At 53.5% G+C, this 27,900-nt stretch overlaps 1 protein-coding gene across 1 annotated transcript in view; it reads right to left on the reverse strand.

Annotated features, from left to right (window-relative positions):
- Positions 1-27,900, reverse strand: part of MYO16 (myosin XVI) — a 310,488-nt gene that overhangs the window by 51,836 nt on the left and 230,752 nt on the right. Inside the window, 1 exon segment of the mRNA XM_055126930.1 lies at positions 20,681-20,789. Within this exon segment, the coding sequence (XP_054982905.1) occupies positions 20,681-20,789 (109 nt within the window).

A 27,900-nucleotide genomic window follows, 5' to 3' on the forward strand; every position in this document is an offset into this window, starting at 1 on the left:
AAAAAACCCGAGTGCCGAGAACAGATGACTGGTTAAAGAAACTTTGGTACATCTATACGATGGAATACTACACAGCTGTTAGAAGAGATGAAGTCATGAAATTTGCATATAAGTGGATTAACATGGGGAGTATCATGCTGAGTGAAATGAGTCAGAAAGAGAGAGACAGACATAGAAGACTGCACTCATCTGTGGAATAAAAAGTAATAAAATGGGAGACTAACACCTAAGGACAGTAGAGATAGGGACCAGGAAGATCGCTCCAGACTTTGAAGCCGGCCTCACATGCTGGGGATAAAGGCAGCTCAGACAGAGAAGGGAACACCAAGCCAAGGATGCTTGGAGGACCCACTCGGGATGGGAGATGTGCACCAAAAGTAGACTATAGACCGAACACGATGGCCACTGAATACCTGCACTGCAGATCACAACACCCTAAAGGAGGGAGAGAGCAAAAGGGAACCCACCTGCCACAGAGGTGGGGGTGGGGAATGGGGGGTGGGGGGAGGGATACTGGGACTATTGGTGGTGGAGGATGGGCACTGGTGGAGGGATGGGTGCTTGAACATTGTATGACTGAAACACAAGCACGAAAGTTGTAAGTCTGTAACTGTATCTCATGGTGACTCATTAAAAATTTTTTAAAAATTAAAAAAAGAAACATTGGTCCATCTACACAATGGAATACTATGCAGCTGTTAGGAGAGATGAAATGAAATTTGCTTATAAGTGGATGGACATGGAGAGTATCACGTTGAGTGAAATGAGTCAGGAAGAGAGAGACAGATATAGAAGAACTGCACTCATTTGTGGAATATAAAATAACAATATGAGGCTGACATCCAAGAACAGTAGAAACAGGGCCAGGAAGATTGCTCCATGGTTGGAAGCCTGTCTCATGAGCAGGAGAAGAAGGCAGCCAAAATAAAGAAGGGGTCACTGAATCAATGATGGTTGGAGGGATCGCTCGGGATGGGAGATGTGTGCTGAGAGTAGACAAAGGACCAAACATGATGGCCTCTCAGTACCTGTATTGCAAACCATAATGCCCCAGTACAGAGAGAGTCTGGGGGAGATTTTCTGCCCTGGAGGCAGGGGGGGGCTGGAAAGGGGGGAATACTGGGGTTACTGGTGGTGGGGAATGTGCACTGGTGGAGGGATGGGTGTTTGATCACTGTATGACTGAAACTCAATCATGAAGGCTTGTAACTGCATCTCACGGTGATCCAATTAAAAAATAAAAACTGACACCTTGTTTGCACCCCATGTTCGTTCACTGAGCTGTGGCCCGGCTGCTGGGTGGCCCGTGGGCACGGTCAGGGTGAGAGTGGGGGATGGGACTGCTCTGAGAGCAGGAGGCGCGTCCCCCGAGAGGGAACCCCAGAGATCACGGGCTCATCGTGCAGTTATGGCACCAGAGACCCAAAGCCACCCAGTCACCCTCTCAGAGTACTGGCCTGGACGACTTCTTTGGACAGGAAGAGAAAGACACTCCGAGTCTGAGCCGCGGGCAAGGTGATGCAGAGGGTTTGTGGCGGAGTGCAGCAGGGCGAGTGCTCCGGGCCCTGCCACAGGGCTCTGCGGTCCCATCAGGAATGGGCAGGGACCCCGGGCCCCCTCTCAGCCCACAGGGACCCACCCATTGCACGTACCGAGGGAGAGAGGCTGGCAGGCACCCGGTGTCCCCACTCCGTAAACAAACTCCCCATGTGCCTGAAATCCCCGTGTCTCGATCCCGGGACCCACAGTGACGATCTCCCGCCCGACTCTCACCCACCCCGAACCTCCCCACCCTCCGGGCCAGCAAACCATCACATCCCACCCTAGCCCCGACCCTAGGCACCATCCGAGTTTACGGGTCCCCATCTGTCTTTTGATATCTTGAAACCTACTTCCTGTCCTCTTGTCTGCACAATTCCAGCAGCGCCTCCAAATTACTCCAGCTCTCAGAAATCCATTTTCTAGATGACCTCCGGAACCGTCTTCCTAATCGCCAGTGTCACCCGGCTAGTCACGTCAAAACAGGCCGGGAGTTCCGGGTGACCTCAGGGCTCTGGCGAGTGTGTGCAGACTTGGGGGGGGGCTCCCCAACACAGGCTGACGGAGTCTCGGTGACGTTCCATCGCTTGCTGGGCTCAGCGGGAGCCCGTCTCTCCCCTCTGACTTAACACTCTTTGTCCTCGACTTTCTCGTCCCTCGGGTCACCCACTGGACAGAACTAGCGATGGCCTGTCACACAGATAGTCCAGGGGGCTGTGAGCTCGTGGGCAGCTGCTGGGGTAGCAGGGCACAGTGTCCTCCAAGAGCCACGAGTCCCTGTGAAATGGGGATGTTCGCAGCAGGCGACTCTTGCATTTCAACCTGAATATTCCTTTCCCTGAGAAGTACCAGAGGTGCCGCAGGAATGTCTAAGTTGTCTGTGTGTGTGTGTTGGGGGGGTGCAGGGCTAATGTTTGAAAGGTCATCATTTACATGCAGTAAGGTGAAATCAAGAAGAGCAAACAAATATTACCATAAAGAAAGCTTATTTTTTCATGAATGAATTATAAACTCAGGTATTAAAAAGTTGACTTACATGTTGTATCACACACACAAGGTAATACAAAACAGATGAAAGATTTAGCAAAGAATTTCAGAAGAAGAAACACAAATGTCAGATGAGCTTGCTGATCTGGGGTGTATAGAATGAGGAGGGTAGGAAAGCCGGGCAGCAGAAGTGGGGGGTCCTTGGATCCCCCTGGAGCGAGGCCTGGAGCATGAGGAAAGGGAGGGATGAAGCGGAGGGGGCCAGGGCAGGGCGCAGTGGCGAAGAGCTTTTGTGTCTCTACCTGAATCACAGAACCCACAAAACTGAAAGCACGAGAGCCAAGCTACAGCGAGCAAAGGGAAAAGGGGCCCGTCGGGGCGGGAGCCAGGGGGTGGCCGGGAACTGGGCACGACGGGATTGGAGTGGGGACTCTGTATCCCCCAAACCCGACTGTGGGTAACGTCCCCAATCACGGAGCCTAAATAAAAGTCACGATAAAAACGACTTCAGGGCTGAGAGTGTTCACCAGGTTCTGCACGCGGCAGGGGGGCGCGGCCACTGTCTTAGAACAGTGAATGATGTCAGCAGGAGGGAAGGAGTGTGGACTAGGTGGAGAGCTCAGTCCTTAAGAGAGAAAGACTTAGCATAGCACCCAGAACCAGAAGCGCAGGAGAAGGGAAACTGGGTGACGAGCAACGTGGCACCAACTTCATGAATATTTCTGTAGCCTGGACTTCAACTGCAAACAAAAATGAAGCCAAAGCCACTAGATCAAACCAAACAGTTTCTGCACAGTGAAAGAAATCACCATCGAAATGGAAAGAGGGATGATGGACAAACCGGGTGCAGGGTATCAATTCTACAGGGGTGGGGGAGGCCAGAGCTAGTGGTGGCCATGGCAGAGCATGTGTAGTTGTTAAATTACAATGCTATAAACACAAAACAGGAGCTGGAGCCATAGCACAGCGGTTGGGCGTTCGCCTTTCACACGGCCGACCCGAGTTCGATTCCTCCGCCCCTCCCGGAGAGCCCGGCAAGCTACTGAGAGTATCTTGCCCGCAAGGCAGAGCCTGGCAAGCTACCCGTGCACATTGGATATGCCAAAAACAGTAACAATAAGTCTCTCAATGAGAGACATTACTGGTGCCCGCTCGAACAAATCGATGAGCAACGGGATGACAGTGACATAAACACAAAACACATATGTTAGGAACCATCAAGTGGGTCAACAAAACCTCAGTTTTGTTTCATTTTCTCAATTTTTTTTTTTTGGGCCACACCCCGCTGTGCTCAGGCCTGCGGGGTCCCGGCTCTGCTCTGGAAGCATCTGGCGGGCTCAGCATGCAAGGCCAGGCCCCCCACTGTGCTGTCACTCCAGTCCCCACACACTTATTTTTCAGAAAAAATAAGTATTCATTTTTTAAAATTAAGCCTTTAAAAGAAATAAGTCTGTATAAACTATTTGAAGTTATTCAAAATTGAAGGATGTAAAAACCACCTCCTAGAACTCAACGGTGATGCTAAATTTCGTCCTGGAGTCTTGGACGTCACCTTGGCCTGGGTCTAGGGCTTGGAGTCCAGAACCTGGAGTTTTCCCCAAAACCTCTTTCCGGCCTGGCCTTGCTCTGACATCCTGCTGTCTGTCTACCCATCTTCCAGACGGCCTGTGTGCTCAGACTCAAGCTTTGGGCTTCAGCCTTCAAAGCCCCCCTTTGTGACCCTCATGAACCTGAGGGGCTAACCCTGCGTCCTCACCATCGGGGAGTCAAAACTCCCCCCACTCCCCCGGGGAGCACAGAGCCTCAGTGGGTGAGTATGTGAGACTTCCCACGTGCCCCCGAGGGCCGTGTCCGTGCGGGTCCGCAGACCTGTGGACTGAGATTACTCTGCGGGGCTGGTCTCTCAGGGACGATCACCTGATACTTATTGTTCCTGGGGTGTTTCCATTGGCTAATGCCATAGGTTGGAGTTTCACTGTAAGTATTTTACTACGAAGTCTCTAATTTGGGGGGCAGACATGTCAAAAATGCTTCCCTCCGCATCTCACCCCCCAGTGTTACTAATAAGAAATCAATCTTTAAAAATTCATCTCCTTGGCTCTAAATCATTAGCATTTGTATAATTAATACTTCCCGTCTAGAGGCAGGAAGTATGATCTTATACTGCATTTTAAGTAGTCCTCTTATTACACTGTAACATTAGCATTTCAAAACGATGCCCTGGTGCCTCGTCAAGGGCCCTACCGATGGAAATCTGTTCTCAGTTTTTAAAATAGCTTTCTCGACAATGATGGGAAAATACAGTCTTTCCTTCGTGTGTTTTGATGCCTGCATAATTCTCCCGTAAGACTTGGTTTCCTTCCTGCTGATCTGAGAATGTCATTGTAGTCATTTAAAACACGTTTTATAACACGCAAAGAACCGTCTTTCCCTACCAGAAAATCTCTTCCAAAGAGTCCTCCACCCCCCAACGTTTCCATGTTGCTATGAACAATCCTTCACCCATCCCTAGCTCTAAATTTTCAGAGCCCTCAGATGCATTGTGTCTTATGGTCTTTCATATGTCTCACATGTATTCATTCATTTGTTTATTCATTTATTCAGTCATCATTCATCCACCCATCCCTCATCCATCCACACTTCACCTGTTTGCCATCCATCCACACACATCCATCCACCATCTGTTTCCACCATTCCTTCGCCCTTCTTCACCCATCCGTCTGCCCATCCGTCCATCCTGTCATCCATTTACCTGCCATCCATCCACACTTCACCCACTAACCCTCTATCCATTGATCCATCCTTCCTCATATCCATCTCTCCATCCATCCACCGTCCATTCATCCATCCCACATCCATCCATACTTCACCAATTTACCATCCATCTGAACACATCCTTCTACTCATCATTCATTCTTTCTCCATTATCCATCCACCCCCTTCATTCATTTATTAATCAAAAATTTGCCCAGGCCTTCCTGATGCCAGGTAGAACGCCAAGTTCTAGGACCACAACAGTGGAATAACATGATATACCCTTCAAAGTTTCTCAGTGAAGCAACTATCTAGCTAAAATTTATCTTTTCCACATTGAATTCATATGTCGCCACCATTTGCTTCTTTGACTCATTTCTGAGGATGATCATTATTTTTTGGTATGTTTCATTGTTAATATTTTAGCTTTTCTATTTTTCCGGACAGTTCTGAAAACTACTAAATAGAAATATTCAAATATTCAGCCTGGCTCTGAGTGTACTTTTGCACATCTTCAAAGGATATATTCAAATGAAAATACCAGTTTTTTGTTATAAATAGACTATTCTTGAAGTCTAACTTCAACACAGAAAGGATAATTACAGCCACACGCATCTGATAGAGTACTGTATCTTCTGGTATTTGAAGAAGTCGGGTTGGCTTGAATTTCATATAATTATAGGCTGAGAAAAATTAATTAGTCTCACCTAGGGCAGTCTGACCTGTTCAGCAAGCAGTGGTGAATAATAACTACTATTCTGAGCTTGCTAGTGAATTAGTCACTCCGTGGTCCAATATCAGTTCGTTAGCAAACTCCTACCAATATGGTCAAGAGCGCTTAAGCCAAGAAATCGCTTCTCCCACAAGCAGATGCTGCTGGGGGGTCCCGGAGGAGTGCAGGGGGCAGGTGAAGGGGGCACGTTTCTCTTAGCCACCAAAGTGGCAGGGGTGCAGGGCTGGGACTGGACCCAGGAATGTGTGTTCTTAGGGTTCACCCAGCAGCACCTCATCACTGTGGTGCAGAGACCTGCATGCCTCCCCCCCACCCCCGCACTAAGTCACAGCCGCCTGAATCTGGTTGCCGTGTGCTTCGGAAGAGCGGCGTCTCCCGGCCCGGGCTCCCTGCCTGTGCATAAGGAGATTTTCAGAGACATCTTCACTGTGAACTCTGTAGAACGCACACATTCTATTTCTATTTTCCTTATTTATTTCTTTTTCACACGCAGGTAGATGAGTGTGTGTCCATGTATGTGCAGGGTATGTGTACATGTGTGGTATGTCTGTATGTGTATGCCCGTACGTGTGTGAAAGGGCCCCAGCTGTGCATTCCCCACACGCGTGCTCTGCCTGCTCCTGCCTGCGCCGAGACCCAGCCGTGCTCAGGGCTGGGGGTCTAGGTGGGGACCTTCGCACACACCCGGGCGGCCAAGCCAGCCCTGCTCCTGGAAGCCGGGGCCGTGTCCCGGCCTAAATGGGTATTTTGGTTTCCGAAGAGATCCGGAATGCGCATCGTATGAGCACGTTGCTGAGACACGCTCAGACTAGGTCTTCGCTGGGGGAAACGTCTGGGCCCTGGGGATGTGGGATTTCACCCCAGCGTCTTGCCCGTGCCAGCCAGGCTCGGACCCAAGTCTCGGCGGGGCCCCTGCCGCTGCTTCCCCAGCTCTCCTGGCCCCCAGAGACGCTCTTTTCCCGCCAGGTTGACTCACGGCTTTTATCACAGCTTTACAGACACACTCTATGCACACCAACTCTAATACACATACAAACACAGTAATCACACACATATCACTGTAGCACTGTAGCACTGTCGTTCCGTTGCTCATCGATTTGCTCCAGCGGGCACCAGTAACATCTCCATTGTGAGACTTGTTGTTACTGTTTTGGGCATATTGAACACACCACGGGGAGCTTGGCAGGCTCTGCCGTGCGGGCGGGATACTCTCGGTAGCTTGCTGGGCTCTCTGAGAGGGATGGGGGAATCGAACCCAGGTCAGCCACATACAAGGCAAATGCTCTACCCACTGTGCAATCGCTCCAGCCCCCAAAACATATATACACTATATACATAAACACAAACAATGCGCATCTACACACACACCAACATACAATTAGAACCTATTCACACATATAGGCATACACATACAGACACACACCACACATGTACACACACACAGATACACACTCATATACCTGTGTGTGAGAGAAAAAAACAAGAAAAATAAAAATAGAATGTTTGTGTTCTCCAAAGTTCAGAGTGAAAATGTGGCGATACATGGACCAAGAATCCAGAATGTGCCCATCACGTGGCAGCTGGGGCAGGGAGATGGGAGCTGACGGGGGGGATGGGTGCGGTTTAAACATGAAGATGTGGTGGGCTCTAAATAGTATATGTCTACAACCGAACACAAATTACTCTGTGAATCACAGTTCTTTTTTTTTTTTTTTTTTTTTTGCTTTTTGGGTCACACCCGGCGATGCACAGGGGTCACTCCTGGCTCATGCACTCAGGAATCACCCCTGGCGGTGCTCAGGGGACCATATGGGATGCTGGGATTCGAACCCGGGTCGGCCGCGTGCAAGGCAAATGCCCTACCCGCTATGCTATCACTCCAGCTCCTGTGAATCACAGTTCTTTAAGTGAAAAATTTAAATAGGAATATTATGTTTGCAAACTTGAGTAAATACACACAAAACATTTGGAGTCATTTCCTCTTACCAGGCCAATTACAAGTGATCTGCAATTCTTTAGTTCTTCCTATTTTGAGTCTCTTATTAGAAATGACTAGTTTTTTGCCAAATTCTGTTCATATATCAGTACACATGGGAGAGGAGGTGTGTATACAGTAGGTTGTCAGAAGATAAAGTAAATTTCTCTGCGCAAAAGTTCTTCTTTAACGTCACTGGGACTAAGGGTCTTCTCAATGTCTATCTTAATTACCAGTTATGCCAGAAAGGAGGAGGAATAGAAGAATAACTTTATAGTCTATTTTCTAGCTTATATATGTGGATGAGTTATGAAGTGCTCCTCGAGTAATAAAACAAACGTCATAAAGCATTAATTTATTGTCCTAATAAGAGTCAAGGGCTTTAATTCAATTGTCTTGTCTAAGAAAGCATAAAAAGAACTGGAGGGTCCTTAAAACTTGAGCCATTTCTTGTTCTTACTTTTATTATCCTTTTCCCTATTTTATTATTCTAGATTAATGAAACAGTAAATCTTTCCTCCACCTGATTTTATTTAATGTTATGCTAAAATGTTAATCTTGCAATTCTCAGCATGGAAGAGTGAACCCTTCAAAGACCAGGTACTTTATAGACCCGCAACAAAATCTAGGCCATTTCCTGAAAATTAAGTTAAAAGATGATGAAAAGAAAAAGAATTATTTTCTTAGTGAGTAAACACAAATATCAGAAGTAGGTTTCATTAAGATGGGAGGATTCTCTTGAGTGCATACAACTGGCTTTGTTTCACACCGTCTGAGCCTCTCCTTCTCTTTCCCCCCTCTCCTCCTCCCCCGCTCTCTCCCACGAGAGTAAGCACGGTCTCATGTGGGCTGTAATGTGGGTAGATGAACTAAAGTCGAGATTCTAATTTTGCTCTTACTTCCTGCCGGGATGCTCTTGAACAAGGCACCGGAAGTCTTCCTGTGTCTGACTCATCCCTGAAGTGCTGGGGCACATGACATGCCCGGTGAGCTACTCTCCAGAGTCCTTCCGGGCCCCCTCCCGGCAGACACCAGGCGCCCCCGTGGGAAGGAGCCTTCAGGACCCTCCTCCCCGCCCGGGAACAAAGCTGCCCATCTGCCACTTCCAGAAGCTGCTCTCAGGGACAAGGAGCCGCCTTCTGGGAAGAGCCCCCCGGGCTGCCCCTTCCGGCTGCCCAGGACTTCCTGTCCCCGGGCCTGTGTGAAGCTCACCCTGACAGTCTCAGGAAAGCTCGGTCGACAGATTTGCTTCAACATTCGTCATCCGTCCAGATGGCTTTAAAGTGAATATAGCATTCGAACCACCGCACGGGAGAAATCTTCCTCAAACCAGTTGATTCATATAAAATGTGTGAAAATCTGATGGTACCATTTATTTTCCCACTTTGAATTAGTTTCAAAAGTTTTCACTTTATATATAGGTGACACAACACAGCAAAGCAAGTGTGTCTCCTGGCAGCCCGTGCCAGGGCTAGGTGCCTGCCAGTCACCCATGGTGCCCTCGGGAACCTGAGGTCAGACTCTTGGTGAACACACACAGTCCCAGGGGGATGACTTTCAAAGCACCTTTAGGGAGGACTCAAGTACAAATGGGCATTTACAAAATTATAAGGGCCAAGAGATTTTTTTTTACGTTAGGGACAAGTTAATAACATGTGGCTTCATTCATCCAGTTTTCAATCTATACCTTAGTTGAGACTGTTTGGATCTTTTTCCACAAAGGAAGTGACTCACAAATTATTTTGTTTCATAAAGAAAAATACAATTGGCAGAAAACAGTCTCAGAAGTTAGTTATGAAGCCTCACATGAACCTCCTGTACTTTACTTTTTCTTTTTTGCTTTTTGGGTCACACCCAGCTATGTCAGGGGTTACTCCTGGCTCATGTACTCAGGAATTACTCCTGGCGGTGCTTGGGGGACCACATGGGATGCTGGGAATCGAACCCGGGTCAGCCGTATGCAAGGCAAAGGCCCTCCCCGCTGTGCTATCACTCCAGCCCCTCTCCTGTACTTTTTTTTTTTTCCCAACCTCCTCTACCTTGACATGTAGACAATGCTGGTGACTCGCTGTGTTTGTCAACCTGCCATTTTACTGGGAATGCCCAAAGGGCCCGTGGTCACACCTTTCCTGCCACCCACCGCTGAGTCCTGATTTTTCTTCACTGTACAAAACACAGAGAAGTTGAGTGGTTAGAGGAGCAGTGACATGGAAGGACCTGCCAGAAGTGAGGGTGCCAGCCGGAACCCTGAGAATAGGCACCGAGGAGCCGAGGGAAGAGGAAGGCCCAGGGGACCAGACACAAGACAGATGAATTTTCATCCAATAGCAAAAATGCCCAGAGCAATTTGCCCTTCCTGTGACCTGCACTTCTGTAGTCACAGATGCTTCAGACAGTTCTTTTAACCCTGTGCAGTATGTTACAGAAACGACCATGGAGCCGGTACAGATCTAAAACTCCATTCTAGTTAAGGAAGTAATGCCCACTAGTACTGTGTTGCTACGGAGATGATGGTTGGAGGGACGCTCGGGATGGGAGACGTGTGCTGAAAGTAGATAGAGGACCAAAAGTGACGGCCTCTCAGTGTCCGTGTTGCAAACCATAATGCCCCCAAGTAGAGAGAGTCTGGGGGAAACTGCCATGGAGGCAGGGGAGGGGGGGAAGGGGGGCAGACTGGGGAGATTGGTGGTGGGGAATGCGCTCTGGTGGAGGGATGGGTGTTTGAACATCGTATGATTGTAACTCAAACAGGAAAGCTTGTGTCACATGGTGATTCAATAAAATAAAATTCAAAAATAAATAAAATAAATGAATAAATAAAAATACCCTCCAAAGTGATTAAAATTAAAAAAAAAAAAAGAAGTAACGCCCAGGTATGTTAGGAAGTTGTGCTCAGAAGCTGCCCAGCCCCCAGGCCGGGACCCTTGCAGAGGGGAAGGCCGTCTCCAGGCTTACCCCTCCCCCTCCCCCCCTCCAAGAAAATCAGCATTGCGGCAATCCCCGTTGGCTTCTTCACGTCTTCTGTCTCGAGAGACTGCACAGTGACAGCTTAACACATGACAACACACAGAAGCACCTCCAGACGCAAAAGCCACAACTATGAAACCGTGAGAGCCCCCCCGCGCCCGGCTGGCTGGAGACTCCATCAGCAGTAGCCCGCTACGCGCCCTGGCTGCTTAGACAGGAAGTGTTGAGGGCATTCAAGGAGGTCAGAGACACAAAGCAACAGGGCCGGAGGGACAGTGCAGAGGGCAGGGCACTGGCCTCACACGCGGCCCACCCGACGTGGATCCCCGGCATCCCGTGGGGTCTCTGAGCCCACCAGGAGTGATTCCTGAGCGCAGGGCCAGGGGTACCTCAGCACTGCCGCGTAGGGCCCAACCCTACCCCTGCCCCTGAGGAAATGAAACAGCCAGTAAAGCATAAGAGGATCTGAGCGCAGAAATGAGAAAACCACAAGTGGAAATGACAGGAGTAAAGAATTTGGGAGGTGAAAGGAAGAACTAACAGGAAGGCTCAGCAGCAGAGTAGCAGCAGCCGAGGACAGCGAACTCCAGGGCGGGACACAGGGAGCCCGGCACAGCGGCAGAAGATGGGAAAGAGACCCAGAATAAATGAGCAGCAAACAAGAGAACCGAGAGCTGAACTCAAGAGGAAGAACATAAGAGTACTGGAGTCCACGACACAGGGAGGCCGTGAGGACTAGACCCAGACTCAAGGCGCCCGAAGGTGCCAGCTGTAAGATCCAAGTAAGAAGACTAGGACACACACTATTCAGAATGACCAAAGTCAAAGACATGACAGAGTGCTGAAATCAGCAAGAGTAACAGGACGTCACGCACAAAGGAGTGTCCCTCAGACATACAGATTTATCAAGTGAAACCCGTGGGCCTGAAGACAATGGTGGGACATCGTATAAAAAACAAACCTCAATGAAATGAATGCTGCATCAAGAATACTTTGCTCAGGGGCTGGAGCAATAGCACAGCGGGGAGGGCATTTGCCTTGCACGCGGCCGACCCGGATTCTATTCCCAACATCTCATATGGTCCCCTGAGCACCGCCAGGGGTAATTCCTGAGTGCAGAACCAGGAGTAACACCTGTGCATTCCCGGGTGTGACCCAAAAAGCAAAAAAAAAAAAAAAGAATACTTTGCTCAGACAGACCTTCGGATTTGAAAGAATAATATACAACCTCACAGGTAAACAACTCAGGAACTTCATAGACATTATGAGAGAAACTAAGGAGGTACTTTAAGACAAGACAAATCTTACAAACAAACCAAGTTCTACAGAAAGATGGCACAAAAGTCCATAACAATAATCTTAATGCCAGCAGCCTAAATGCACCAACTGAGAGACACAGAGTGGCAGGATGATTTAGAAAACTGAATCCAACCATCTGCTACCCACAAAAAACACGTTTGGAAACAACCCGAGTGCCCAAGAACAACTGGTTAAAGAAACTTTGGCACACAGTGGAATACTATGCAGCTATTAGGAAAGATGAAGTCATGAAATTTGCTTACAAGTGGATGGACATGGAGAGTATCATGCTAAGTGAAATGAGTCAGAAAGAGAGGGACAGACATAGAAGGACTGCACTCATTTGTGGAATATAAAATATCATGAGACTGATGTTGGATATCATTGGTTTGTCCTTTCCCCCTAGCCACTAGGAGCTTAGGTTTATCAGTCACACCCATCAAAGTGCTCCCGAGTCACTCCCATTCTTTTGTTTATCTGTAACCAATTCTACCAGTTTATCTGCTCTTCCCTTAATCAAACTCTGTTAATTGGTAAGGTCAGAACTTCCTAGGACACTGAATATTATAACATTGCCTTTCTCTCCTCTTTATGCCTTTTGAATAATTTACTTTAAAGCTATGTCTTTTTTGTATAGACACAAGAAGACAATATTATGTTTTTATAACTTAAGACTTAATTGGCCTCGATATTCCTTCCTGGACATCTGCTTTCTCCACTTAAGCCTCAGTTGCCCTCAGTTCCTAGCACCCCAAAGTAGGGTCCCCGACGTGGGACGGGAAGGATTCAGGGCAAGCGGTGAGTTATGTGCTACCCTGGCATCGAGATGGGCCTGGCCAAAGTGCCTAATTCTTAACTATAAGTTAAGAGCTTGATCATAGACAAATGCTGTCATGATCCAATAGTAATTATGAGACTGGGACCCTGCTAGGGATAGGAAAGACTGATCTGGCCTGAGCACTGTAGTCTGAGATTGAGATGGCCCCAGGAGAGCAATTCTATAAGCTTTAATGCATCTCTTATTGTGTCCATACAAAATGATTAATATTATGAATTCTTATATGTTTGCTGGCTGAGGAGAAGAGAAACACATTCATGGGACTCTGCCCTTGGGTGGGTCCTCCTGCTGAAAGAGAGATTCTGTCCTAGTGAAGGCATTCCCCTGAGAGATAGAACTATACCCCCTATGGATTGTAACCACACCTTTAGATAAGCCCCAGGCTGCTGGGGGACGGGGAGATTTAAGGTAGCTGTATGAGGGGGCAAGGGGAGAGTTCCAGAGGAGAGTGTATAGAGGGAAGATTGGAATAAACTGCAAGTGAGACCAACCATCTTGGCTCCGTTCCTTCCTTCGCCTGCCACATCTTCGCCATCAACCTCCCCGGGGTGGGGGAAGCGGCCGGAGGCTACCGAACTCGGGTGGCGGGAGAGACAGCTGCTGCCCTAGGCCCTGTGCCTGGCTTGGTGCGGTGAGGCATCCCTTTCCTCGCCCGCGCCTTTTCTTTTTCTTTTTATTTTTATACAGACTAACACCCAAGGACAGTAGAACAAGGGCCAGGAATACTGATCCATGGTTAGAGTCTTGTCTCATGAGCTGGGGAGAAGGCAGCTGGGATAGAGAAGGGATCACTAAGTCAGTGATGGCTGGAGGGATGCTCGGGATGGGAGACGTGTGCTGAAAGTAGACTAATGACCAAATATGATGGCCTCTCAGTATCTGTATTGCAAACCATAATGCCCCAAGTAGAGAGAGTAAGAGGAAAATTGTCTGCCACAGAGGCAGGGTGGGGTGGGATAGGGCGGAGTTACTAGGGACATTGGTGGTGGAGAATGTGCAATGGAGGGAGGAATGTTCGATCACTGTATGATGGAAACTTGAACATGAGTTTTGTAACTGTAGCTCACGGTGATTCAATAAAAAGAAAAGAAAAGAAACACATTTGAACAGTAAGGGTAAATACAGATTCAAAGTTAAAAATTAAAAGACAATATTTCAAGCAAACAATTGCCACAAACAAGACTGGAGTGCCCAAACTCGTGCCAAACAACATCTATTTCAGACTTTAAAAATGTTAGAAGAGATAAATTACAGGAGGTCATTTATCAATGATGGAGCAATTCATGTGCCAGGAAGAACTCACACTCCTAAACACAGACACACCTACCCAGGGAACAGCAAAAATACGTGAAACAATTCATACAATTGAAGGAAGATATCCATGGCAGGACAAGAGTGTTTGGCGACTTGACAATGATCTTTCACCTCTCAGTAGATCAACTAGACTAAAACTCAGCAAGGAAATGCCGGATACTGAACATGGAAGAGAGGGTTTAGTATATACTTATATTTGTAGAACTTTTCATCCCTCAAAAGCAGAGTACACATTTTCATTCAATGCTCATGGGACATTCTCCAAGATAGACCAAAAGTGGGCCACAAACATACTTCCTACAGTCAAGAGGACGGAAATTGTATCAACTCTCTTAGATCATGATGTACTAGGTGAAACAGACCTTAATCACAAAACGAAACAAAAAAATAACTCCAACACCTGGAAATTAAACATCTCACTACTGAAAAACCAGTAGGTCAGAGAAGAAATCAAAATATTCCTGGAAACAAATGAGAATGAGAAAATGAATTACTGGAAAATGTCAAACAAAGCCAAAGAGGTGTAAGAAGAAAGTTTATTGCTATGCAAGCATTCAGCAGGCAGGAACGATTCACATAAACAACTTGACTGCACAGCTTCAGAAACTGGAAAATGACCAACAGAAGGACCCCACATCAGCCAGGAAGATGAATATAATAAAATTTAGAGCATAAATTAATGAACTGGAATAAAAATAATCCAAAAGTTTAATGAAACCAAGAGTTGGTTCTTTGAAAAATAAACAAGATTGATAAACCACTAGCAGGACAGAGAGAGAGAGGGGAGAGCCTCAATGAACCAAATCAGAATCAAAAGGGGACATCACAGTAGACACGATAGAAATTCAAAGGATCATTAGAGATTACTTTGAGAATATTAATTAATAACAAGCAAACCCAGAATAAATGGATTAAGTCTTGAACTCTTATAACCTTCCAATGCTGAACTGAGAAGATATGGAACACCCAAACAAATCTACCACTATTGAGGAAATTAAAATGATACTCAAAAGTGTCTCCATAAACAAAAGCTCAGGCCCAAGTAAATTCTTTTAAATGAATTAATTTCAATTCATTTTAAACCCTTAAAGGACTACTAACAATTCTTTTCAGGCTTTTCCAGGAAGTTTAAGAATCAGAAAATCAGTTTCTATGAAGCAAAAATTACCCTAATACAAAATCAGACAGTAAAAGCACAAAAAAAGGATTATTGACCCATATCCTGGATGAACATAGGTGCAAAGGCCTTTAAAAAATACTAACAAATCAAATCTAAGAACTCATCAAAAAGATCACACACCACAACAAAATGGAATTCATCCTGGGATGTACTAATGGTTTAATGGTTTAATAGATGCAAGTCAATCAATGTACGATACCTTATCAGTAGAAGAAAAAAGGATCTTATTATCACATCAATAGACACCGAGGAAGCACTTGACAAGATGCAGCACCCATTCAGGGTGAAAAATGAAATGGGAATTGAAGGAACTTTGCTCGCATAGTTGAAACCACTTACCCAAAGCCCCAGGCAAACATATTCAATGGGGAAAAACTAAAAGCCTTCCCTCCAGAAACAGGCACAAAACAAGGGTTCTCACTCTCACTCCTCATAGTTAACATAGTACTGGAAGTACTTGCCATAGCAATTAAGCAAGAAAAAAGATATTAAGAGCATTTATACAGGAAAGGAAGAAAAAGGAAGTAATGAAAGGAAGTAAAAGCTTGGCGCTTTTACTATCTGTGGATGACACGACACTATATTTAGAAATCCCTTTTAAGGACTTTCCCCCAAAGTTCCTAGAAATAATGATGTTTGTGTAGCAAAGTGGCAGGCTACAAAGTTAACCAGCAAAACTCCATGGCTTTCCTATATGCAAATAAAGAAATAGAAGAGAGATAGATTTTTAAAAGTCCGCTTATAATTATGCCTCAGAAAATCAAGCCCTTAGGAAAGGGCTTCACTAAAGAGGTGAAAGACGTTTTACAAAGGAAATTATAAAAAACTACTTAAAGAAATAAAACAGAACACGAGGAAATGGAAGTACATCCCCTGCTCATGGATTGGGAGGATTAACATTGTTAAAATAAAAATGTTCCCCAGAGCACTATTCAGATTTGGTGCAGTCCCTATAGGGAGACCCATGTAATTTTTTAAAAAAAAGATTAAACACTCCTGAAATTCATATGGAACAATACCCTCATCCAGAATAGCTAGAGCAATCCTCGGAGCAAAAGAAGATGGGAGGCACCACTTCCCCCAACTTCCAACTGCTCAACAGAGTTGTAGTAACTAAAGCAGAGTGTGGTACTAGAAAAAGAGTCACAAACCAATGGAATATAACTGAAAATAAGAGACAGACCCTCAGGTATATGGTAAGTTAACAATCCTCAATAAAGGAGCAAAATAATATGAAGTGAATCAAGGAAAGCCTCTCTAACAAGTGGTGGTGGAAAAACCGGTCAGCCACATGGAAAATAAAAACTCAGAACTCTTTCTACTGCCATGAAAAAGTAAAAATGTACGAACGACCTCAATATCAGACCTGACTCTATAAGGCACACGGGAAAACACAGGCAGAACTCTCCACGACACTGGACCTAGAGGCATCTTCAAAGATGAAACAGCACTGACCAGGCAAGCTGAAGCAAAGATAAATGGGGCTGCCTTAACTCAAGACACTTCTGACCTCAAAGCAATGAAAAGACAAGCCCCAGACTGGGAGAAAGTGCACACCATGATCCGAGAAAGGGTTAATATTACCCAAGCTCTATGCAGAACTTCACAAGAAAAAAACCACCCGATCCCACCAAAAAATGAGGAGCGATGAACAGAAACTCCCCCAAAGAAGAACTGCAAAACGGCTCGCAGGCTTACGGGAGTGCTCTGTGTTGCTAATGGCCAGGGACAGGCCAGCCACAGAAAGCGGCCACCGCCCAGCTGTCTGTGCAGCTCCCGCCCCCGGGCCCACGTGGCCCCGCTGTCATCTCCGCCCTCTGGCTGGCCACGTGCACCCTGTGGCTCCCTTGGGGGTAGAGTCGCACGGAGGCCCCAGGCTCAGACCTCCCGCTGGTGGCCAGCAGCTGCCCCCCCGCGTGTAACGCCGCATCCCTGCCGACCCGGATGGGGAGTCTGAGAGCTGGGGCGAGCCGAGAGTCAGCCGGCAGAGCACCGGGAGGGCAGTCCTGCGCTGCTCTGCCCTTCACTGCCGGGCTGGTGAGAACCCAGAGACCCGGAACCCGAGCCATCCACTGGGTCGGAGGGCGTGTGCCAGAGCACCGGGCCCCCGGCCCTGCTCAGCCGCTCCCCCCTCACGCCCCACCTCTGCACGATGACACCAGGTGAGTCCACTGGAAGCCAGGCCTGCGTGGGGCGGGGGGCAGGCGGGGGGGGGGGGGGTCTGCAGAGTCCGTCCAGCTCTGCCGCTGCCCAGAGGCAGGTGCTGGCCCCGGGCCACTGGCTGCTGTCTGAAGCTGCTCCCTTGCCGCCCCGTCTCTGCTCTGCACAGAGACATGCTGGGCTAGAGCCGAGGGCGAAACAAACGGACTCTGAGCGGGGAGACCCCCGAGTGCCCGAGAAAACCCCAGCAGGAGGCCGTGGCCCCGGCTGCCCCACAGACCTCCCCGCCCCAGGTCTGTCCGTGACGTGAGAGCACTGGTTTGGAGTCAAGAGATTCGTGTTCCCGGCTGACGCTCCATTCAGGCCTCCACGGAGGGGGATGGCTGTGATCCACAGTGCTCCTGGGCGATGATCACAGACCTGACCACTGACCCACACTGCCGCACGGCCCCCCGCAGGGCTCTGCAGACCCCCGCGCAGCCCCGAGAGCTGAGCCGGACCCCGCGGCTCTGCAGACACCCCGCCCTGCCGGGTTCCACAGCAGGGGCTCTGTGGGCTGCGACAGTGCTCGGCTGCCTGGGCAAGAGGACGGAAGCGGGTGAGACCCCCTGCCGCACGCCCGGGCCCCTGTCGGCCGGGAGAGGCTGGGGAAGTGACCGTCCCCTGTCACGGGCATGGGCCCGCACGCTCCGGATGGCGTGTTCCCCTGCGTCTGCTGGCCCAGAGAGGCCGGAGCCCTTCCCCGCCCCCCGGGCCCCTTTGACAGGGGCTGCCCCCCCCCCCCCAGCGTCTCCTGTGCCGGCTCGGCGTCCCCCGGGAGGGGCAGGAAGCCGGGCTGTGCGGCAGCCCCCTGCCGCCCCCGCCGCCCCCCACAGCCGCCGCCGCCAGCCGGCAGAGCCCGCTTTAGAGTTCCGGCCTGACTCAGCCGTGACTCAGCCCTGCGCCCGGCAGCCCTGCGACGAGCCCCCGGCTGATGTCACGGCCGCGCGTGGGCCCCGCCCGCCGGGGGCACGGGCCGGCGGAGAGCGGGCGCGGGCTTCCTGCTCCTGTGAAAGTTCAGCTCCAGGATTAGTCCTGGGGGCGGCCCAGACGCGGGCTGACTCACGCCTGTCGAGCTGCTCCTCTCGGGGGTGCCCGTGTCCCGGCCCGAGGCGTCGACTCCGGAGCCGCTGCGGCGTGAGCAGGACCAGCCTGGGCCCGGCTGGGGACTCGAAGGGGCTCGTCTCCCGCCCCCACCCGGCCCTGCACGCCCCTGCTCCTCGGGCTGGCTCCCCGCCCTCCGGGGGGACCCGCTGCCCCTCGGCCCCAGGCCACCCGCTCCTCCGCCCTCAGTGCGTGGCCGAGGGGTCTCTGCTGGACATTTCCTCAGGGGCCCCGGCCCTTCCTCTGCACCCCACACTCACCCACGGGCGTCTCTGGACACTCCCCAGGGCCCGGAGGGCAGGAAGTGGCAATTCTCAACCATTCCGCCAACGCACACACAGACACACACGGACACACAGACACACAGACACACACAGACACATAGATACACACAGACACATACACACAAACACAGACACTCATACACACAGACACACACTGACACACTCACACAGACACACAGACACACACTGACACACTCACACAGACACACTGACACACACTGACACACTCACACAGACACACTGACACACACTGACACACTCACACAGACACACTGACACACACTGACACACTCACACAGACACACTGACACACACTGACACACAGACACAGACACTCATACACACACTCATACATGCACACACACTCTCACAGACACAGACACACACACTGACACTCACACACAGACACACTGACACACAAACACACACTGACACACAGACAAAGACACAGACACTCATACACACACTCACACATGCACACACACTCACACACAGACACACACTCACATACAGATACACTGACACACTCACACAGACACACTCACACACAGATATTCACACACACACTGCCACATTCACACAGACACGCACACTGACATACACAGACACACAAAACACACTGACTCACACTGACACTCTCACACTCAACACACACATACACTCTCACGCACTCACACACACATGCACACACACTCACGCGTACACACACATTCAAACACACACACTCATACACACAGACACATGCAAACTCACACACACACACTCACACACACGTGCCCGGAGGAGCCAGCCGAACCACTGACAGTGGCAGCCGCTGACCCCAGGCCCAGGGCCAGAGGACAGAGCAAGCCAGGAGTGGACACTATGGCTCCAGCCGCTGACCGGGGCCAGAGGGTGTGGGCACAGGCCTGGGGAGTCCCAGTGTGTCGCAGGCCGGGCCGGGTGAAGGAGAGCACTGGACACAGAGGCCCTGCAGTGACCGCGGCTGTCCAGGTCACAGTCAGTCTGGTGCAGAGCCGCCCGCCCTCAGTCTCTCCCTGACGTCCAGCACCGAGAGGAGCGTCCAGGGCGTGTCCTCTCCCAGACGGCCCGGCCCCCCGAGCCCGCAGCCAGCCACACCAGGTCACACCAGGTCACACCAGGTCACACCAGCCTCGTGCCCCCGAGGCCGCTGCAGCCAGGTGGGCTTGTGGGCGGGGAGTGTGCCCAGGGGAGCGGCCGGGGCCAGGACTCGGCCCGCCCGGTGCCCGGCTGAGGGCCCGGCTGAGGGGCCGGCTGAGGGCCCGGCTGAGGGGTCCGACTGAGGGGTCCGACTGAGGGGTCCGGCTGAGGGTCCGGCTGAGGGCCCGGCTGAGGGCCCGGCTGAGGGTCCGGCTGAGGGTCTGGCTGAGGGCCCAGCTGAGGGGCCGGCTGAGGGCCCGGCTGAGGGCCCGGCTGAGGGTCTGGCTGAGGGTCTGGCTGAGGGCCCGGCTGAGGGGCCGGCTGAGGGCCCGGCCGCGACACTCACCTGCCAGCCGTGCAGCCCGCAGAGCTGCAGCAGGTGCCCGCAGGAGTCCCGGGGCGCGGAGGCGGGTGGCGGCCGGTCTCCCAGGAAGGCGGCGGCCAGGGGCTGGTACCTGGGGAGGAGCAGAGGGGCGTGAGGGGAGGGCGTGCGCGGAGACCCCCTCCCCTGCGCTGCCGAGTCCCCGTCTGTCCGCGTCTCTCCTCCCTGGAGCGGGGGCAAGGCGCGGGTTCGACACCCAGCCCCACACCCGTCAGGCCCTCGGTGCCCCTGCGGGGCGGCTGGCACAGAGCCCGGAGGAAGCGGGAGCAGCAGCGGGTGTGGCCCTGCGTGAGCGAGAAGGCCCTGGGGGCGGCTTGCACACCCGGGGCTTCCCGGGCTCCCCCGAGAGGAAACCAAGACGCAGCCGGGATCTGTGGAACGGAGCACCCGGTCACACCAGGGTCGCCGAGGCGAGAGGCACTTCCGGGGCGAGACGGGTCCGAGGCCCCCGACGGCGGGCGGGGTCTCACTCCAGACGCCGCCTCTGGCCCCTCTGCGTGGCCGGCGCTTATCCCGGCCTGTGGCCGTCTATTTGCATCCGGGGGCTAAGCCTGGCGCTGCTCGGGGCTCGACCCCGCGGCCAGACTCAGGCCCAGGTGCCCGTGTGGGGCCGGCCTCGCTCTACGCCCCGGGAGCGTTTCCAAACCACCTTCCAAAGCTCAGTCGCTGCTTACAAAATGCAGCCCCGAGAATTCCCCCCTTGCACCTGCGGTATCAGGGGGAGAGGACAGAGGAGGAGGGGAGGGGGAGGAGGAAAGGGGAGGGGAGATCAGCTCCCGAGGGCTGTGGTGGCCTCAGGTGTTTCCCGGCGGAGCGGGTGCCCGCGGCCAGTGTACCCCCCGAGCGATCTTGCTCTCTGCCCGGGTCTCTGCATTTCCCTGGAGACTGAGGCCGCAGCTCAGCACCTTCTACAGGGAGGGTCCTCTGGGCGGAGGGGAAGGACGTGCCCAGCCCCGCCCGCTGCTGCAGACCCCGTAGGGGGAGGAGGGGAGCCTAGTGGGAGCCCTGGTAGGAGAGCTGGTGGCACGGAGGGCAGATGGCACCAAGGGAGGGGCAGGAGGAGAAGGAGGTGGGGGGGAGGGTGGAAGGGTGGGAGGGAGGAGGAGGGGGAGGAGAGAGAGAAGAAGGAGGAGGAGGAGAGGGAGGAGGGGGAGGAGGGGGTGAAGGAGAGGGTGGGGGAGGGGGAGGAGGAGGAGGAAGGGGAGGAGGAGGGGGACTAGGAGCCGCTATTTCCGGCCCCTGTGACCCAGTGCTCTGTGGCCGGGAGACTGCTCTGGGCGGAGGGTCATGCCCCAGCCGACCCCCCTCTATTGGCTGCCCCAGGAGGGCGCGGAGGGCGCGGGTGTGTGTGTGGGTGCTCCCCTAGGACCGAGCTCAGTGTGCAGTGCTCTGGGCCCTGTCTACACTGCGCGGGTGTGTCTGGGCTTCCCCGCTGACCAGCCACACCCGTGGACAGCCCATGGCCACTCCGCACGGCGGGAGGCCCTTCCCCGGCCCCAGGAGCCTGCAGACCTGCGGGTCCCACCCTGCGGGCCGTGGGCTGGGCGGGCTGGGTGGCCCGGGGTGGGGGGGGGCTGGAGTGGAGCCCAGGGCCGGGTCACGCACGCGGGGGTGGCCGGGCCGACCTTCCTCTGCACTGCTGCGAGGTGCAAACCCCGAAACGCGCTGTTGGGGGCAGTTGCAGGGGGCCGGCGGGCCGGGCGAGGGGAGGCGTCAGGCCAGGGCCCAGGGCAGGCGAGGGGACATGGGCGGGCCTGGCCACCCGGTCGCAGGGCCAGGCCCGAGGTCTCTCGCGCCCGCGCAGCAGCCGTGCCGCTGTCCATGGTCCTGCCCGCCCTCCCCGTGCGGCCATCAGCCTGGCCGGGCCCTGCCCAGCAGCCCGGACGGTGGCCGCTGCCCCTCCTGGCACCACACAGGGCCTTCCCAGCCCCCGGGCTGTCTGCTCAGGGCTGGCTCGAGAGGCGCGGGGCGTGTCCTGCCCCGGATCCGCCCCGGGGCCCCGGCGGGGAAGGGTCTCCTGGGACCCGCACCCCAGGTCGCTCCAGGCTACTCCTGCTCTCCAAGAGGGGCCGGAGTCTGCTCTGTCTCGTGCAACAGCCCTGGGGCATGGCCTGAGAGGCCCTGGGGAGGGCCAGGGTGGCCGCGTGTCCACAGCCCTCGACCAGGGTCGGTCCACGCGTCGACCCCGAGTCCAGCACGGCTGGGGTCACGGCCAGGGTGGGACCTGAACTTGCTCCTACCAGGTTCCAGTGGGCACCGGCCCGAGTCCCCTCCAGATGCCTCATGGAGGCCCCGAGTCCCGCCAGGAGGGACCCTGAGCACAGAGCCGGGAGCACTGCGGAGCACCTCGGGGGGTGCCAAAATGCCAGAACCAGAGACACAAAATGAGCGGAGGAGGGACTCTGCCCCTGGCCGGTCCCGAGTGATGGGGGGGGACCCACAGGCCGGAGGGGGCCCTCTCTGCCCCCGGGGCTCGGGCCTCAGTCCGGATCGCCGTCCTCCCCACGCCCCTATGGGACCCTCCCTGCCCCCTCCCGCCCCAGCCCTGCACGGCCACTCCTGCCCTTATGGGCCCTTATGGGCACCCCTGCGGAAGCCAGGCCCAGAGCGTGTGGGCAGCGACTGTGGACGGGGCAGGGGCAGGGCGGACCCCACCTGCCGGGACACCCAGCCCTTCCCACGGCTGCACTTCCTCCCGCTGCAGCGAACAGTGTCAGCCTGTGGCCAGGTGCTGGGTGGGGGCCCAGCAGGTGGGTGACCCCCCACCCCCAGGCCCACTTCCTCAAAAGCCGCCTGTGCCCGCACCCAGGGCCAGCGGCCAGCAGGGGGTGGCCTCATGCGGTCGGTTCCCCGTCTCCCCGCGGCCGAGAGGGCTCAGAGACACCCCAGCTCCCAAAGGAGCCTGTTCTGGCACAGACGCCAAACGGGCTGGGGATTGGCACCACCCGAGACCCCGCCTGGCCGGGAGGGACAGGGCAGAGGGAGGCCAGCCCGGCCTGTCCCAGGAGCCTGGGGGAGGGGCTTGAGCCCAGCACTGCAGGGCGGGGGGCTGCCCTCCCGAGCCGCCAGCCACGTCCCCCCGGGTGTGTCTGTCCCCCCCCCCCCCCCGGGCTCTGAGGAGCGCCAGCGGCTGGGCAGCGTCTGTGCCGATCAGGCACGGAGCAGCTTGTTTACGCGTCAGGGAGAGCAGCTGCCGGCCTGTCGTGGGCCCGGCTGGGGGGCTCGCAGCCGCGCTGAGGGGAGGCTCCTCCCTGTTCCCCAGGCAATTTGCGCCTTGATCAAATGTTCTCCGGGTCGGCCCGACCTGTTCTCTGCGGAGCGGCAGGAAGACAAGGCAGGTCGGTTTATTTGCGGAGGAAATTGTTATTCCCGAGATCTCTCTCCTCCCACGCGGGCACAGCCAGCCCCCGGCTCGGAACGGGCCAGAACGTTCCGTGGGGGTCTGCGGCTGGTTATTCCCACAGGTTTCTCTCTCAGGGCTGCGCCAGGCGCCCTGGTGGGCGAGTCTGGCCTCAGGAGCTCATGTCATTCCCTGCGGCTGGGGGCTGGGTGCAGCCCCAAGTGCGGGGGGGGGGGGGCAGGCTGTCTGGTCCCCACCCCGGGAGGGCCGTGGGCTCGGCTGGACGGGGCGCGGCCTCTGGGCCACACTCGGTGGCTGGCCCGGAAAGTTTCCATCCCTGAGACTGCCCAGGGGTGACTGGCCAGCCCAGGCTGGGGGCCGGGGTCACGGCGTGCGCTGCTCCCTGGCTCTCTCTCCAGTGCTCTGACTGACGTCTCGGTGTCGGGCCACACAGCGATGCTCTGGGCCTGCTCCTGGCCCTGAGCTCAGGGGCCACTCGTGTAGGGCTCAGGGGACCACGCAGGCCCTGCCCACTGCCCTGATGTCCCAGCCGGGCTTGGAGTAAGGGACCCCTGCCGGGGCTGTCATGGCCTCTGAGGAGGCCGGCTGTAGTGAGCACTGCCCGGGGAGTCCCCTGGGCCTCTGAGGCCGGCTGTAGTGAGCATGGCCCAGGGAGTCCCCGGAGGCAGCCGTGAGCGGGACAGAGCATGGGGGAGGAGGTGTGGCCCCCGTTCTGGACGCTCCACGGCTTCCCCTGCTGGGCACTGGTGCCGAGGCCACTGTCCTCGTGCTGTCTCCACACTCGGTGCCCAGGAACCTGCCCCGCAGGACAGGGGCGTGGGGTCCCACGGGCGGACATGACTCCAGCATCGGGGCGGCGGCTCCGGGCCCCTCTGTCTCTCGTGGACTCCCCTGACAGCACCAGGCCACAGGGCTGCACCTTCCCGCTCCATCGAGGCAGAAACTCCGTGGCCCCATCCACGGCGGCAGGCCCCGGCTGGCTGGACACGGCCGCCCCCGGCTCTCGGCTCCAGCGCGGCTCTGAGCGCCCACGTACCCGCTCACTCCCCTTTCCCAAGCTTCCTGCATGGGCTGTTTTCTAGTGACGACAGGCGTGGATCCAGGCAATGGTACTGAGCCGGGTTGGGGTGACACGGGACCACCAGCGAGGGCTCCCCTGCAGAGGCGCCCCCCCCCCCCGTCCCGACTGCTGATTCATTCTGAACTACCTTAAGACTTTTTCTTTTTTTGAAAATGTCACTTTTTCCCCCTTGGGCTAAGTGGGTAGATCATCAACAACGAAGAATGAAGATTTTCTCCTGACTTATGAATCTTTCTCTGAGCACGGTAGGTGGCATTTTAAAAATTCAAAACAATTTTTGGAGGAGGGCACGGGTGGGGCCAAATGTTCCGACGTCTGCTCAGAGCCGAGCCCATAAACATGCACGCCTGACCGTGGGGTCCCGGGAGCTCCCACCTATGAATTGCCCCAAAACACAGGTGGAAGCCATCGGCTTCTGGGCCGTTTCTAACGTGCTTAATTAAAATCCATGCACATTCCTATAAATATAGTGTTCGCCTCCACTTCCTATCCCAAACTCTTGTCTAGCATCATCATTTTATAAAATGCCAGCTGCTCTGTGTTAAATTTTGTACAAAGATATGTCTGTTTGGGGAAAATTGGTATACATAATCTGAATAATCACAGCAGAAAGTTTAGAATTATTTAAACTATTAAAAGTTGTCTGAGGGGGAAATACACAAAGTCCCAAACAATAGCACAGTTTAAGAAGCTCTGTGCCATCCGACTCACACGGACACAGAAGGTATCGGAGGAGGAGCATAGTCGCCCCGCAAGAGCACACCCCTCACTCAAAACCCAGTGGGGAGAGGCGAGTGGGCTTCCTCCCCACCCGGGCGGAGGAGCGGTGGCCGATTCTGCCGCCCACCCTTAGCCGACTCGGAAACGAGAAGGTCGGAGGACAAAGGTCTCGCATGCAAGGCGAGGGGTGTGACCTGGGAGGTCCGGGTGGAATGGTGGGAGCTCCCCAGGGACCCCGGAGGCTTCCTGGAGGGAGACCCAGGCCGAGGCCCTGGGACAGGCTCAGGGGAGCCCACGGGGCTCCGGGTGCGAGAGGGGAGGACCCCGCGGGAGCCTGGGCTCACAGCAGCGGCCGAGGAGAGACTCTCCAGGGCCCCAACAGGCTCCCCAGGGCCCCCCGAAGGCCGGAACTGTCAACCGGCACGTCCCAGGGAAGGGTCCCGGCAAAGAGCCATGGGAGTGGCGAGAGGAGCCAGGCCAGAGACAGAGAACTTGGGCTATTCCCATCACAGAGAGCAAACAGTGCTCAGGATTCAGGGGCACTGGGCGAGGGTTCAGTTGCTTGGGGCCGGCACAGGGCAGCAGTTAGCCTCTCCCTCACTCCGGCCTGAGTCCACCTAACAAGGCCGAAAGACACACCTGAGGACAACGGACCATCTCCAACTGATTTAAGTATTTCCTCGACCACATGAAGAGTATTTTTTAGAAATAAAGAAGTACGTAGCCCTGTAAAAGTGAAATTAGCAATACCTGGTGTCCAACCCAAAGTCACCAGATGTGCCGAGAAGCAGAGCAACAAGGTCTGTATATAGTGAAGAGAAAAACCAACAGCAGACCAGAAATAATAAGAAAGCAGCAGACAAACGTATCGGAAGAAGGATCACTGTATCACTGTCATCCCGTTGTTCATCGGTTTGCTCGAGTGGGAGCCAGTAATGTTTTCATATGTCCCCATCGCGTGCTAGTGTAGCTCATTGGCGTCTTAGGGGCTCTCTCAGGGTCAGGGGAATGAGGACCGTTGCTGTTACTGCTTTTGGCATATCTAGTATGCCACGGGTAGCTTGCCAGGCTCAGAAGAAGGATAAAATACTAAATCCATAAGGGATTAAAAAAAATCCCAGTTAAACTTCTAGAGATGAAAATTATAGAAGACAAAGCAAGGACCGTATTGGATTAGATTAAGTGTTAACATTGTAGAGGACAAGATTAATGACCCTAAAGACAGAAATAGAAAGTCTCCAAAATAAAGCACTTAAAAGGACCAGAAATGACAGGCACCAGCGACCTGCAGAGTGAGTTCAATTATCAAATGTGCCGTCTCTGAAGGAAAGAGAGAGCAGGGGGGCCAGAGGGCACAGCCCAGCACACACGGCTGAGCGAAGATACGGACCAAACAGCCCAGTTTGGTTCACGAAACTGCATCACTGTCACTGTCACTGTCATCACTGTCATTCCGTTGGTTGTCGGTTTACTCGAGCGGGCACCAGTAACGTCTCTATTCCTCTCAGCCCTGAGATTTTAGCAGCCTCTCCTTACTCGACTTTCCTAATGACTCGAGGCTCTCTCAGGGTCAGGGGAATGAGACCTATCGTTACTGGTTTCGGCATATCGAATATGCCACGGGTAGCTTGCCAGGCTCTGCCCGTGCGGGCGGGATACTCTCGGTAGCTTGCTGGGCTCTCAGAGAGGGATGTATATGCTGTCATCCCGTTGATCAATGATTTGCTGGAGTGGGCCCAGTAACGTTTCCATTTGTCCTGGCCCTGAGATGTTAGCAGCCTCTCTTCACTCGTCCTTCCCAATGGTGCCCCATTAAAGGCTCTTCAGGGTCAGGTGAATGAGACCCATCATTGTTACTAACTCATAGATTCATAAATCCAAAACTGAGATAGAAAGAGGGAGAGATGGAAGGAGAGAGAGGGAGGGAGAGGGAGAGAGAGGGAGAGAGAGAGAGAGAGGGAGAGAGAGGGAGAGAGAGGGAGAGAGAGGGGGGAGATAGAGAGGGAGGGAGGGAGAGAGAGA

Source organism: Sorex araneus, chromosome 1 (assembly GCF_027595985.1).
Source record: "Sorex araneus isolate mSorAra2 chromosome 1, mSorAra2.pri, whole genome shotgun sequence".
NCBI classification, from domain to species: domain Eukaryota; kingdom Metazoa; phylum Chordata; class Mammalia; order Eulipotyphla; family Soricidae; genus Sorex; species Sorex araneus.